Source organism: Pimephales promelas, chromosome 16 (genome assembly GCF_988280905.1).
Source record: "Pimephales promelas chromosome 16, fPimPro1.hap1.1, whole genome shotgun sequence".
Taxonomy (NCBI): Eukaryota; Metazoa; Chordata; class Actinopteri; order Cypriniformes; family Leuciscidae; genus Pimephales; species Pimephales promelas.
The window spans coordinates 23,206,539-23,219,478 of record NC_142784.1 but is presented as its reverse complement, the minus strand read 5'-3'; the positions used below and the strand labels follow the sequence as shown (position 1 = coordinate 23,219,478).

At 44.5% G+C, this 12,940-nt stretch overlaps 1 protein-coding gene across 1 annotated transcript in view; it reads left to right on the top strand.

The window, feature by feature from the left end:
- grik4 (glutamate receptor, ionotropic, kainate 4) overlaps positions 1-12,940 on the top strand; it is a 353,328-nt gene that overhangs the window by 257,273 nt on the left and 83,115 nt on the right. Inside the window, exon 8 of the mRNA XM_039670727.2 lies at positions 3,774-3,827. Within this exon, the coding sequence (XP_039526661.1) occupies positions 3,774-3,827 (54 nt within the window). The remainder of the gene's footprint in view (positions 1-3,773; positions 3,828-12,940) is intronic.

The window sequence follows — 12,940 nt, the reverse complement described above, 5'->3', positions numbered from 1 at the left end:
GGCTCAGCAGGATAGCCTGATTGCAGGAACCAAAGGAAAAGAGAGTGAAGCTGATCGTTGGAGAGAAAATGGACAGAAAGAGAGACTTAGTATTTTTAAATGTTGACATTTAGACAAACATGTTTTTTGGCAGTGTTTTGCGCATGACACAATGTTACAAACAATGCAGCTTTCCAGTTAAAAGAACTTTTTACACACAAAAACGGTGCTCCTAATGTACAGTGTTGTTCAGCAAATTTTCTCCGACAAAATGTAGTCATGGATCCGCGACGTGATTGGAAATTTTGCATGAGGGCGAAAGATTTCTCCAAGCAGATTTTACAACAGGTTCAAGCTGGACATGTGAACTTGGTTTGAAAGTGTCTACTGTGTATGTTATGCTTCATACATCGCTACACTATTGATTATAGACAAAGGAATTTCCTTCAACTTTGCAGAATTGTTTTTTGACCGCAACTTGATAGATTTCATGGAAAATTGCTTGCGTTGTGAATGTCAACTTCCTTTCCTTTTCCTTCCATTTCTATTCATTTCCTTCCCGTACCTCTGCTTTCCCTTCTGCTTCCTCTTCCCTTCCCTTCCCATTTTAGTTGACTCACTTATGCTCATCTTGTCTCATCTCATGTTATCTTGACTCTTCTGTGCTCTCATATTTTAGACATTATAGCCAATGATTATCCACCTTTATTCCTCCCTATTCACTCCATTGCTCTTTAATCAAAGTGTCTCATGACCATCAAAGGTCTTTCCTTGGCATTCCCTGTTGCTATGGAGACACAGGGACAAACACCATCACTGTAACACTAGTGGGTTTTGCGGTTCACAGTGCTTTCTTTGTCTATTTGTCATCCTTACTGTGATTCCCATACAGTGCCTCTTTCAACCCATTTCTCCCTCTTCCTTTCTGTATATCTCACTGTCTCTGTTTCATCCATTCATATTTCCTATTCATGTCTCTCTGTTCCTCTCTCTCTCTCTCTCTCTCTTTGGATCTATTTGGAGCAAGCTTGCTGCAGAGCAGTGAAAAGTTGGCACTCGTTCAGCTTGTGAGGAGTGAGTGTAGGGCAAGCATGCTAGAGATGTTTGCCAATGTTCACAGCATGGCTCACACACCAGCTTGAGTTACAGGATTCAATTACATGGGCAATTGCAGGGAAAAAAACTTTCAATATAAATATTTTACGCAAGGACAAAATTTTCATAACCTGGATAAACTCTAAGTTCCCATGGTCCATTTTCTCTTTCTCTCTCTTTTCTACACAATAACACTGATCAAATGAAATGCAGATGGGCATTAAGGGAAGCTAGACAGGGAGTCTAGGTGTATATCTACCAGACAAGTGCCTTAATACAGATGCTGTTTTGAACCATATTACAATCACAAAAGAACAGGTGCCCAGGATTGCTGTGTTAGCATGACTTATGCTCTAAAATGTTGGAACAAAGCTGGGAGTTTGGGAATTTAAGACCTGGTACTTCCGCCACCATCAGCAGATCTGAGGTCTCTACAAATTATGCTCTGCCACATAAGTTGTACATGTCACAGAGGTCGGAAAGAGCACAACTTTGGAGCTGTACAATTAATAATGTTCAAACAAAAGTGTACAGGTCACATTTTGAAGTAGGGATGAGAAAAACTGCTTATTTTCAAAGGCTAGAAAAACTGTTCACCTGAATGACTAGTCAATTAATCAGCCTTAAGGACACTATGTTGCACTATTGTTCAAAAGTTTTGGGTCAGTAATACTTTTTGAAAGTTTCTTACAGTATCTTTTACTTACAGTAGTTTCTTACTTCTCCAAGGCTGCATTTATGTGATCAATCATACAGTAAAAACATTTATATTGTGAAATATTATTACCATATAAAACAACTGTTTTCCATTTGAATATATTTTAAAATGTAAATTATTCCTGTGGTGACATAGCTGAATTTTTAGCATCATTCCTCCAGTCTTCAGTGTCATGTGATCCCTAACAAATCAACCATAATATGCTGATTTCCTGCTCAAGTATTTCTTATTATTTCCAATGTTGAAAACAGTCGTCTTTTGTCACATTATAAATGTCGTAACTGTCACTTTATATCAATTTAATTGATCCTTGCCAAAGAAATGTATTCTTTCTTTCTTTAAAAAGAAAGAATAAATACTAATACCAAACATTTGAGTAGTAGAGTATGATTATTTTATAATGAACTTGCTCTACAATGTCAAAAAAAATCTGCAAGATGCAGTCAAAGTCAATCCATCCAGTGCAATAATAATAATAATATACAGTATGTATCTGACTGTAACGCAGTTCAGATGTTATGGGTGGGAACCGGCGAACATTCAACAATTTAATAATAAAATAAACAAATATGAAATGAAAGTAAATGATAGCAGGTGTCGCTAATCAGCAATCACGCCACGGGCATTCCTATTATGAAGTGCCCAAAAACTAAAACCAAAATCTCTGTATGTTCTTTAATGCCGAGCTCACACTGAACTTTTTTCGCTCGCCGACCGGTTTTGTGAGATCAACAACAAATGCCAGAAATCATAGGCAAATCGGTGGTCGTTCGCATGAGTGACAATCACACAGTGCGAATTATCAAAGACACAGTCTGACAGAATCTCCAGCCAGGAGCCGATGCCTGTGAGATATTTGGCAAGCGAAATATCTGGACCAAAATCCTGCTGTGTGAACTGTGAATGCTTTCTGACTGATAACTACATCGGCAATGACCAACAGCCAATAAGAAATGAGACAGCGGGATGTTCGGGGAGGAGTTATAGATCAGAACATCATTTAATTTATTCCCAACTCTCCTTGCTCTCCTCGTCTCCCCAACCATTTCCTCCTGCATAATCTTAATTTTTTCTCTCTTTTTCGTTGCAAATCAGCACACAGACAATTTGGATCGCAATCTTTTTGCAGGATATCATTTTTCAGAACAATTTCAGTCTCACGCACGGGTGATCTTGCACTAGTCCCTTTTCGTTTCTTGCATGTTGTGAAACGTTGTTTGCGGACCAGAGAGAAGTTGTCGCCGATTCTCTCTTTTGTAAAGTCATGCAGTGTGAAACCCCGCTGTTGCAGATCCATCGTGCAGTGTGAACACACCAGCAACTAAATGTTACCCCACTATTGACCCGAGAACAGTGGAAATCGTGCAGTGTGAACTCGGCATAAGGGTTGATCTTATCGATTATGGTTGCAAGGTTAATGAAAAGATCTGCAAGACCAGTTTTGGAGAAATTATTTGTGAAACCTATTGTTATTGCCAAGTTACTTTAGTGTCCTTTTTGTTCTATTTTTCACTGCAGGTTACTTTCTATCAATATGTTTTTAATTCACTTTTTAAAAAGAAGACAAACACCCCCCTGCTGAAATACAACAATGCTGTTCAATCTCTTTCCCTCTTATGCATTTCTTGTACTCTCAACCGTCCCTTTTACTCATTTTTTCTCTCTGCTTCCATAGAAATAATTGATGAAAATGTTTTCACCCCTGACATTTGATTGACATATTGTATTTGCAGCTTGGTTTCCTTGGAGACAGTGGATAATTGATAAATAGAATGGCAATGACAGTCAGAGCGGGAATGTTGTCTGTCTTTTGTTAGCTTTCATCCAACTCTGAACAGGTTTTACAAAGCAGAGAACCTTGCCTTTTTCTTCTCAATGGCGACGATGACGTGCACAGATTCAGACTATGTACAGTAAATGTTTAAATTAGCCTAGCATTGTCAAAAGTGTTTAATGTACCTCTCTCTTCTCTCTTTTCTAGGCCTCAGAGTTGGGAATGCTGTCGGTTTACTACACCTACATCCTGACTTCCTTGGTGAGAGAATTTATGGGTTATACACTCTAATGCAGAAGTTCTTCAAGCTAATGCCTGTAAAGTACAGAAGCTGTTTAATTGTTCCTCCCACATTAAAATACTATCGTACAATATTTATATTATACTCCTGGGGGAAAAAAAGCAATTGTCTCAACTGCAAATTATTGTTCGGGAAGTTAGCAAATTGTAAGCAAATACACTACTTAAAAAGCCATTGGTGTCTCAGAGAAACCACGAGTTGTATAATGATCTCCGAAAGAAATCTCCTAAAAATAAAATAATAAATGGATCTCTACCACAGTAAATTATCAATGTTGAATATAGATGTCCTTTTTCTCATAATATACATTGCACATCACCACAATGATTCTCAAAAGACTCGTTTGATGAATCCATCTCTCTAAATCCCTCCTTTCCGTGAGCTACTCTGCTCTGATTGGCCAGATGGCCCAGTCTGTTGTGATTGATCTACCACTTACAGCGCAAGTCGGAAACCAAACTGAATTTTAGGACCGGAGGTTTCCTAAAGCTCAGAGATTGTATACACTGTAAATGTAACCGGCAGAGAAGTCACTGTCTGGTTGAAGTTTGTCCCTCTGCAGCTACGGTAGCCCCCTGACGTCACACAGCTAGCTGTGAGTGGCTAAACAACTCATTTGCGTCTAAGCCACTTCCTATAAAACAGTCTGCACTGTTGTGCTTAGGAATTCGCTCTTGTTTGGATACTTTTCTTGTCTGTTACTTCGGTATGTGGTTCTCCTGTGCAACGAAGGTATGTTAAATGTTTATATGTTGTAGTAAACTTGCTATTTATTGTATCTAATACTGGGCTATTGGGCAATAGGTGTTTTACTGATTGCCAGACGCTTCCGGGTAATCGTGCTGTGTATTACGGAAGGTATTTGCACATTTTACTGTTAATCATAATGTGAGTGTCATTGTTGGGACGTATTTTAATGAGCACATTTGCGCACAGGTCTTGGGCAAAGCACCTGCTGGGTAGCTGTACCGCATTTAAGCACAACATCAAGAAGGTATATGTTTATTGCGTTGCAAGAAGATCCAGTGTGAAAAGCTTTTAAAATGAGTCTGATTGTGTTACCCTGACATAATTCGTGGCTGTGTTTTCTTGTTAAGTTTTAATATAAATGTATTTAATGAATATGCTGTGTGTAACAACTGTCCTGTAGGATTGTGAAGATTGGCGCAAAGGGCTGTTTTCCCACTGTGTCAATTCATTTGTCAACGTTGAGGTAAAAGAAAATTATATTGTTTGCAATGTTACATGACGATTGGTGCATGTGTGAATTGAGCATTAATTTTAATGATTTTGTGTCTTCAGGCAGATTGCTCCTGCTGCTTTGCCTTGCCTAAATTACGTTAGATCTTTTCTTTTTTTTTTATTGTTTCTTTCGTAGCCTCCGTCTAACGAACTGTCCGACTGATGTGGTATTGGCTGTTTTGCTAGTGATAGTTTTACATTCTCAATCTACTCTGCTAGTGATAACTCACTTATTCTTTTATTTCTTCTTTTCCAGAGTTTTATAATAACTGCTCACGAGAGAGGTTCCTGGTCCCGTCCTCGCGCATTGCACCATGTATTGTAGTGGTAAATTGCACTTCACAATATTGATTTGATCATTGGCTTGTAGTGGTTGTGCCTGTGTGTGTGTGTGTGTGAATGCATGTGATCGTGGGCACCAGATTCCAGAGCACGGGCGGTGAGCATCACGCGTGTCCCGGACAGGTAATCTGCCTTGGATCAGTATTTTCTGTTTAAATTGCTTATCTTTCAACAGCCAATACCAGGTCTAGTCTTTCGTGCTAGTGCTGTGTCTCTAGTATGACGGTGTGTCTCTTTTAGTCATAACATTGTACAATAAAATTATTGTTTCTTTTCTACTGAAAGCACGTCTCTGTTTATTTCTTTCTTAGTGTATTTCTACGAACCTGCTTGCCTTAGATTAGGTTTGTAGCAGCTAAGGTACTGAGTATATCCCGGTGTGAGAGGCACCAGGTGGCGTAGTCCAGAACCTTTAATCCACAGCTCTGGTCACAAAGTGGCGCAGTCGGCAGGGTCCTTGCACACAGAGACGTGTCTTTTTTTTTTTCTTTTTTTTCTTTCTTCTTTTTTTTCTTTTTGTCTATTTATATTCTGATTTTCAAGGGCAAAGCAGCAGTGGGCACAGCGTGGTGCTTAAAGGAGAAGTGGGAAAGCCTCTGACTGCCCCACTGCCTCTCCTGTGACGTGGGCATTACTCTGCTACAGCAATGGATGAAGTCGAACAGTTGAGAGAACAGATCCGTCAGCTGCAGGCAGACAATGGCCGCCTACGTCAGCAACCACCACCGCCGCCTCAGCCGGACAATTCTGCCAACCCTGCTAACCCTGTTTCGAATGAACGGTTGATTTATCTCCCTAGAGAAAGGAAGTGTCCTGTATTTCGGGGTAGGGTGGGTATTGACATTGTTGAGTGGGTGGAAGAGGTTGAGGTTTGTGCACGTACTAGACATTTGGGTGCTCTTGACAAAGCTTACTTTATGTTTGATCATCTGGATGGGGAGGCTAAAGATGAGATTCGCTATAGACCAAAGGCAGATCGGGAAAACCCGGAAAGGATTGCAGATATTCTCAAAGAACTTTATGGGTGTTCCCAGTCTTATGTTGCCTTACAAGAAAGTTTCTTTTCTAGAAAACAGTTAGATGGTGAATCATTGCAAGAATACTCACATGCTCTCTTTTCTCTGATGGAAAAAGTTAAACAGGTCTCCCCTGACTCAGTACCCCAGTTTGACATGCTGCTCCGTGACCAGTTTGCAGAGCACGTTATTGACTCGGACCTTCGCAGGGAATTGAAGAGACTTGTCCGTCAGACCCCAGGGATGTCCATGCTGGAAGTGCGTGCTGCTGCCATCCGGTGGGAGTGTGAGGGCAGGCCCAGTGACTTCAATAGGGGTAGGAGTCATTCAGTTCCCTCTCTTTGCGCTATGCAGTACTCCAAAACTCAGCCAGGCCGAGCCCCATCGCCCGTCAGTATAGCAAGTTCAGAAATGGCAGAGCTGCGGTCCATGCTGCTGAAGCAACAGGAACAGATCAATCACTTAACTAGTGCCTTAACTACTTTGCAGGGAGTAGTTCGCCCAGTCTATCCAAGTCGCCCCTCTCAAGTTAGTCGGCCTTCAACTGTCATTTGTAGGCGATGCTTAAAGCCTGGTCACTATGCCCGAGAGTGTAATAATGAGAGAGTAGTAGCTCCTAATGACACCCCCCAGGCCCAAGCTCAGGCGAATGTTTCAGTTTCTCAGTCGGAAAACTAGCACCCTTCAGCGTGCAGAGCCACACGCTGGGAGGGGATGGTAGCGGCTCTCAGAATCAGGACACTTTTATTCACCCTGTAACCTCCCTGGTCGCTCAGTGCCCAAAGGTAGCTGTGAGAGTAGGGGGAGTAGTTGTCAGCTGTCTTTTAGACACAGGGTCCATGGTATCTACCTTAGTGGAGAGTTTCTTTGTGCAACATTTCAAGGATAAACTTCAACAGTGTAAATGGTTGCAGCTTCGGGCTGCAAATGGTCTAGACATACCCTATGTTGGGTATGCTGAGTTAACAGTTGAAGTATTAGGGAAGGTAATCCCCCAAAGAGGTTGGCTAGTGGTCAAAGATCCCCCAGGTCAGCTCTCCCCTCCACTTGTGCCGGGTGTCCTCGGGATGAATGTTATTCGGGAATGTTATACTGAACTGTTTGGCCAACATGGTTCTTCTTTGTTTGATCTCCCACCGGTAGTTCATGCTTCCCTCCCATGGCGGCACGCCTTGCAGCATTGTCACCGGGTCCAGCTCAATTCTCGCCCACCCAAAACGGGTGTAGCCAAAGTTAGAGGTAGAAGACCCATCCATATACCAGGCGGCACTGTAAAATTGGTGGCAGCCACCTGCTCCCCTCAATTTTGTGATGCTCCTGCTGTCCTTTTGGAACCGGCTAGCGGCTCTTTACCTAGTGGGCTCCTAGTTTCGCCTGCGCTAGTGCAAGTAGAACAAGGTACAGCCTTTATCCCGGTAGTTAATGTAGGGTTTACACGTGCTACAATATATCCCCGCCAGTCGCTAGGGTTGCTTGTTCACGCTACCATTGAAGGCCTTCCTGTGGGTATTTCTGAAGACCAACCAGAGACGGAGGCTGTTGTGGCTGGCATGCAGGTTCCCAATGGGGAAGTCAGGCCTAAGTCAGTGAGGGAGCAGATACAGGCCCTGGATTTATCAGGGCTAGTGGAGGCTGAGCAAGAACAGATAAGGGCATTCTTGTTAAAACATGAGTCAGTGTTTTCAGCTTTTGAGGGGGACCTTGGTTGTACTAACCTTATCTCTCATGATATTCCTCTGCTAGACGACCAACCAGTTAGGCAACGTTACAGGCGTCTCCCCCCTTCTGATTATGATGCCGTTAAGGCCCACCTGCGACAGCTACTAGACAGCCAGGTTATACGAGAAAGTAGTAGCCCCTATGCCTCTCCCATTGTGATTGTGCGTAAGAAATGTGGTGGCCTACGTATGTGTGTGGATTACAGACAGCTCAACAGTAGGACCAGAAAGGATGCCTTCCCTCTCCCCCGCATCGAGGAGTCTTTGGATGCTTTATCGGGGGCTCAGTGGTTTTCCACGCTGGACCTGGCTAGCGGTTATAATCAGGTACCTGTGACCGAACAAGATCGTCCAAAGACTGCCTTTTGCACGCCTTTTGGGTTATTTGAATTTAACCGTATGGCCTTTGGACTGTGTAACGCCCCAAGCACTTTTCAACGACTGATGGAGAGAATGTTTGGAGCGCAGCATTGCCAGTCCCTTTTACTTTATCTGGACGACATAATTGTTTTTTCTTCTAGTGTTGAAGATCATATAAACCGCCTGGATCTAGTGTTGAGCCGTTTAAGGAAAGAAGGTCTGAAAGCAAAGCTGGAGAAGTGCTGTTTTTTCAAGAAAGAAGTCCAATATCTGGGCCATCTTGTCTCCCGTGAAGGTGTTTCCACTGACCCAGCCAAGGTGTCCGCAGTGGCTAAGTGGCCCCGTCCCACCACCGTGTCTGAATTGAGATCTTTCCTTGGTTTCGCGGGTTATTACAGGCGATTTGTGGAGGGCTTTTCTAAGCTGGCAGCTCCTTTAAACCGCCTGGGGGCAGAGCTTGGTGGTACGAAGACCCGCAAGGGCCAAGGGCCACGGCTTGATGGAGTGTGGACAGACGTCTGCGAGAACAGCTTCCAGGACTTGAAGCAGAGGTTGGTGAGTGCCCCCACTTTGGCGTTTGCTGATTTTAACTTACCATTTATTCTAGAGGTGGATGCCAGCCACATTGGTCTCGGCGCAGTGCTCTCGCAGGAGCAGCAAGGAAGGATCCGGCCAATCGCCTATGCTAGTCGTAGCCTCAGTCCGGCAGAAAAGAACTACAGTTCGATGAAGCTGGAGTTCCTTGGAATGAAGTGGGCCATGACCGAAAAGTTTCGGGAATATCTGTGGGGTCAACAATGCACTGTGTGGACGGACAATAATCCCCTGAGCCATCTGGGGACTGCCAAGCTGGGAGCGACCGAACAGCGGTGGGAGGCTGAGCTTGCTGCTTTCAATTATACCATCCGTTATAGGCCTGGTCGTACTAACAGGAATGCAGATGCCCTCTCCCGACAACCTGCAGGACCACTGGGACGGGCCACCGAGTCCTCAACACTAGGGACAGCCATACCAGTTCTTGTACAACAAACGACCAGATGTCAAGATCCACCACTGGCATTCCAGATGGCTGTCTCGGCTTTCCCCTCTCGCACCCTTGAGGAATTAAGAAGGCTACAAGCAGCGGACCCCACTATCGGAGCCTTCTTGCCGTTCTGGCTGGCACAGGGACCGCCTGACCCGACAGTGCGTAGGACATTGCCGGGCCCTACCCGTGTGCTGCTGCAACAATGGGACCGTATTGTGGGTGCCGATGGACTGCTCTACCGCCAAACATTCCGTCCAGATGGGGGTGAAGAGGTGCGGCAGCTCTTGTTGCCTGCATGCCTAAAGGAGGAAGTCTTACAGCAGCTCCACAACGACCATGGTCACCAGGGGGTTGAACGCACCACTGAGCTGATAAGACGGCGGTGCTATTGGCCAGGAATGGGGGAAGATATTAAGCATTGGTGTCAGAACTGCGAGCGGTGTACCCTTGCAAAGTCTTCACAACTCCGACCCCAAGCGCCCATGGGGCACCTCCTAGCATCTCGCCCAAACCAGATATTAGCAGTGGATTTCACCTTCCTGGAGCCTGCACTGGATGGTAGAGAACAAGTGTTGATCATGACTGATGTTTTTACTAAATTCACACAGGCCGTGCCCACCAGGGACCAAAAGGCAACGACTGTGGCCAATGTCCTCATCCGGGAGTGGTTCTTTCGTTTTGGGGTCCCGGCTCGTCTGCACTCTGATCAGGGACGTAGCTTCGAGAATGCCATCATCTACCAGTTGTGTGCCCTGTACGGGATCCAGAAGACCCGGACCACCCCTTACCACCCTCAGGGCAACGGCCAGTGTGAGCGTTTCAACCGCACGATGCATGATCTGCTCCGTACTCTGCCCATGGATATGAAGCGCCGCTGGCCAGAGCACCTACCCCAATTAGTGTTTAGTTACAACACTGCTGTTCATCAGACCACTGGCGACTCACCATATTACCTGATGTTTGGGCAAGACCCCCAGTTACCAGTGGACTTCCTGCTTGGCAGGGTACAAGAGCCTAGACACGGGCATGCGTGTGAATGGGTCCGAGAGCACCAGCGGCGCCTTAATTTGGCCTTCCATAATGCCAAGGAGCGTATGCAAGCGGCTGCTTCCAAGAGGAAAGAACGGCATGACCAGAAAATACAGAGTGAGCCACTGGCAGAAGGACAGCACGTCTACATCAGAGACCATGCAATGAGGGGTCGTTCGAAGATCCAAGATGCCTGGGGCGCCACCATACATCAGGTCATCCGTGCACCCCCACTTGGTGGGGTGGTATACTCTGTGGCTCCAGCACAGGACCTCAGCAAAATACGACAAGTACATCGAACTATGCTAAAACCAGCCCACTTGGACCAGGATCCACAAACACCCAACAGACCTGTGGAACTGCAGGAGGAAACAAGCCAGTCAGCAGAGAGTGACTCCCCTGGCCAATGGGTTCTTGTAAGCTCTCGGGAAGAGGTTCCACCTTTGCAGCGTGCCACAACTCTTCCAGTGAATGCCCCCATGCTGGCTTTGCCCGATTCCCCGCATGTCGCCCCCATCACAGACGAGACGCCATCTGGCTCAGTGGCACTCCGGAGAACAGCTCGGACTACTGCGGGAAGACATGCCAATCTACACCACCTCCCAGTTCCAGTGGTGAGTAGGGCAGATGGGGCTACTAACTCTCAAGTACTTGGTTCTAGCAATAAAGTGACAACGGTTTTTCGTCCTTGGTATTAGGCTACCCCCTTACATGTTCTTTACCATCCTTTAATAAAAGGAATAAAAGATAGTTATGATATATTGATCTTATCAGCGGGACGCCGATAACAAATCGGGGGGGTAGAGTGTAACCGGCAGAGAAGTCACTGTCTGGTTGAAGTTTGTCCCTCTGCAGCTACGGTAGCCCCCTGACGTCACACAGCTAGCTGTGAGTGGCTAAACAACTCATTTGCGTCTAAGCCACTTCCTATAAAACAGTCTGCACTGTTGTGCTTAGGAATTCGCTCTTGTTTGGATACTTTTCTTGTCTGTTACTTCGGTATGTGGTTCTCCTGTGCAACGAAGGTATGTTAAATGTTTATATGTTGTAGTAAACTTGCTATTTATTGTATCTAATACTGGGCTATTGGGCAATAGGTGTTTTACTGATTGCCAGACGCTTCCGGGTAATCGTGCTGTGTATTACGGAAGGTATTTGCACATTTTACTGTTAATCATAATGTGAGTGTCATTGTTGGGACGTATTTTAATGAGCACATTTGCGCACAGGTCTTGGGCAAAGCACCTGCTGGGTAGCTGTACCGCATTTAAGCACAACATCAAGAAGGTATATGTTTATTGCGTTGCAAGAAGATCCAGTGTGAAAAGCTTTTAAAATGAGTCTGATTGTGTTACCCTGACATAATTCGTGGCTGTGTTTTCTTGTTAAGTTTTAATATAAATGTATTTAATGAATATGCTGTGTGTAACAACTGTCCTGTAGGATTGTGAAGATTGGCGCAAAGGGCTGTTTTCCCACTGTGTCAATTCATTTGTCAACGTTGAGGTAAAAGAAAATTATATTGTTTGCAATGTTACATGACGATTGGTGCATGTGTGAATTGAGCATTAATTTTAATGATTTTGTGTCTTCAGGCAGATTGCTCCTGCTGCTTTGCCTTGCCTAAATTACGTTAGATCTTTTCTTTTTTTTTTATTGTTTCTTTCGTAGCCTCCGTCTAACGAACTGTCCGACTGATGTGGTATTGGCTGTTTTGCTAGTGATAGTTTTACATTCTCAATCTACTCTGCTAGTGATAACTCACTTATTCTTTTATTTCTTCTTTTCCAGAGTTTTATAATAACTGCTCACGAGAGAGGTTCCTGGTCCCGTCCTCGCGCATTGCACCATGTATTGTAGTGGTAAATTGCACTTCACAATATTGATTTGATCATTGGCTTGTAGTGGTTGTGCCTGTGTGTGTGTGTGTGTGAATGCATGTGATCGTGGGCACCAGATTCCAGAGCACGGGCGGTGAGCATCACGCGTGTCCCGGACAGGTAATCTGCCTTGGATCAGTATTTTCTGTTTAAATTGCTTATCTTTCAACAGCCAATACCAGGTCTAGTCTTTCGTGCTAGTGCTGTGTCTCTAGTATGACGGTGTGTCTCTTTTAGTCATAACATTGTACAATAAAATTATTGTTTCTTTTCTACTGAAAGCACGTCTCTGTTTATTTCTTTCTTAGTGTATTTCTACGAACCTGCTTGCCTTAGATTAGGTTTGTAGCAGCTAAGGTACTGAGTATATCCCGGTGTGAGAGGCACCAGGTGGCGTAGTCCAGAACCTTTAATCCACAGCTCTGGTCACATAAAGACAGTAATAATGGTGTTGATTTT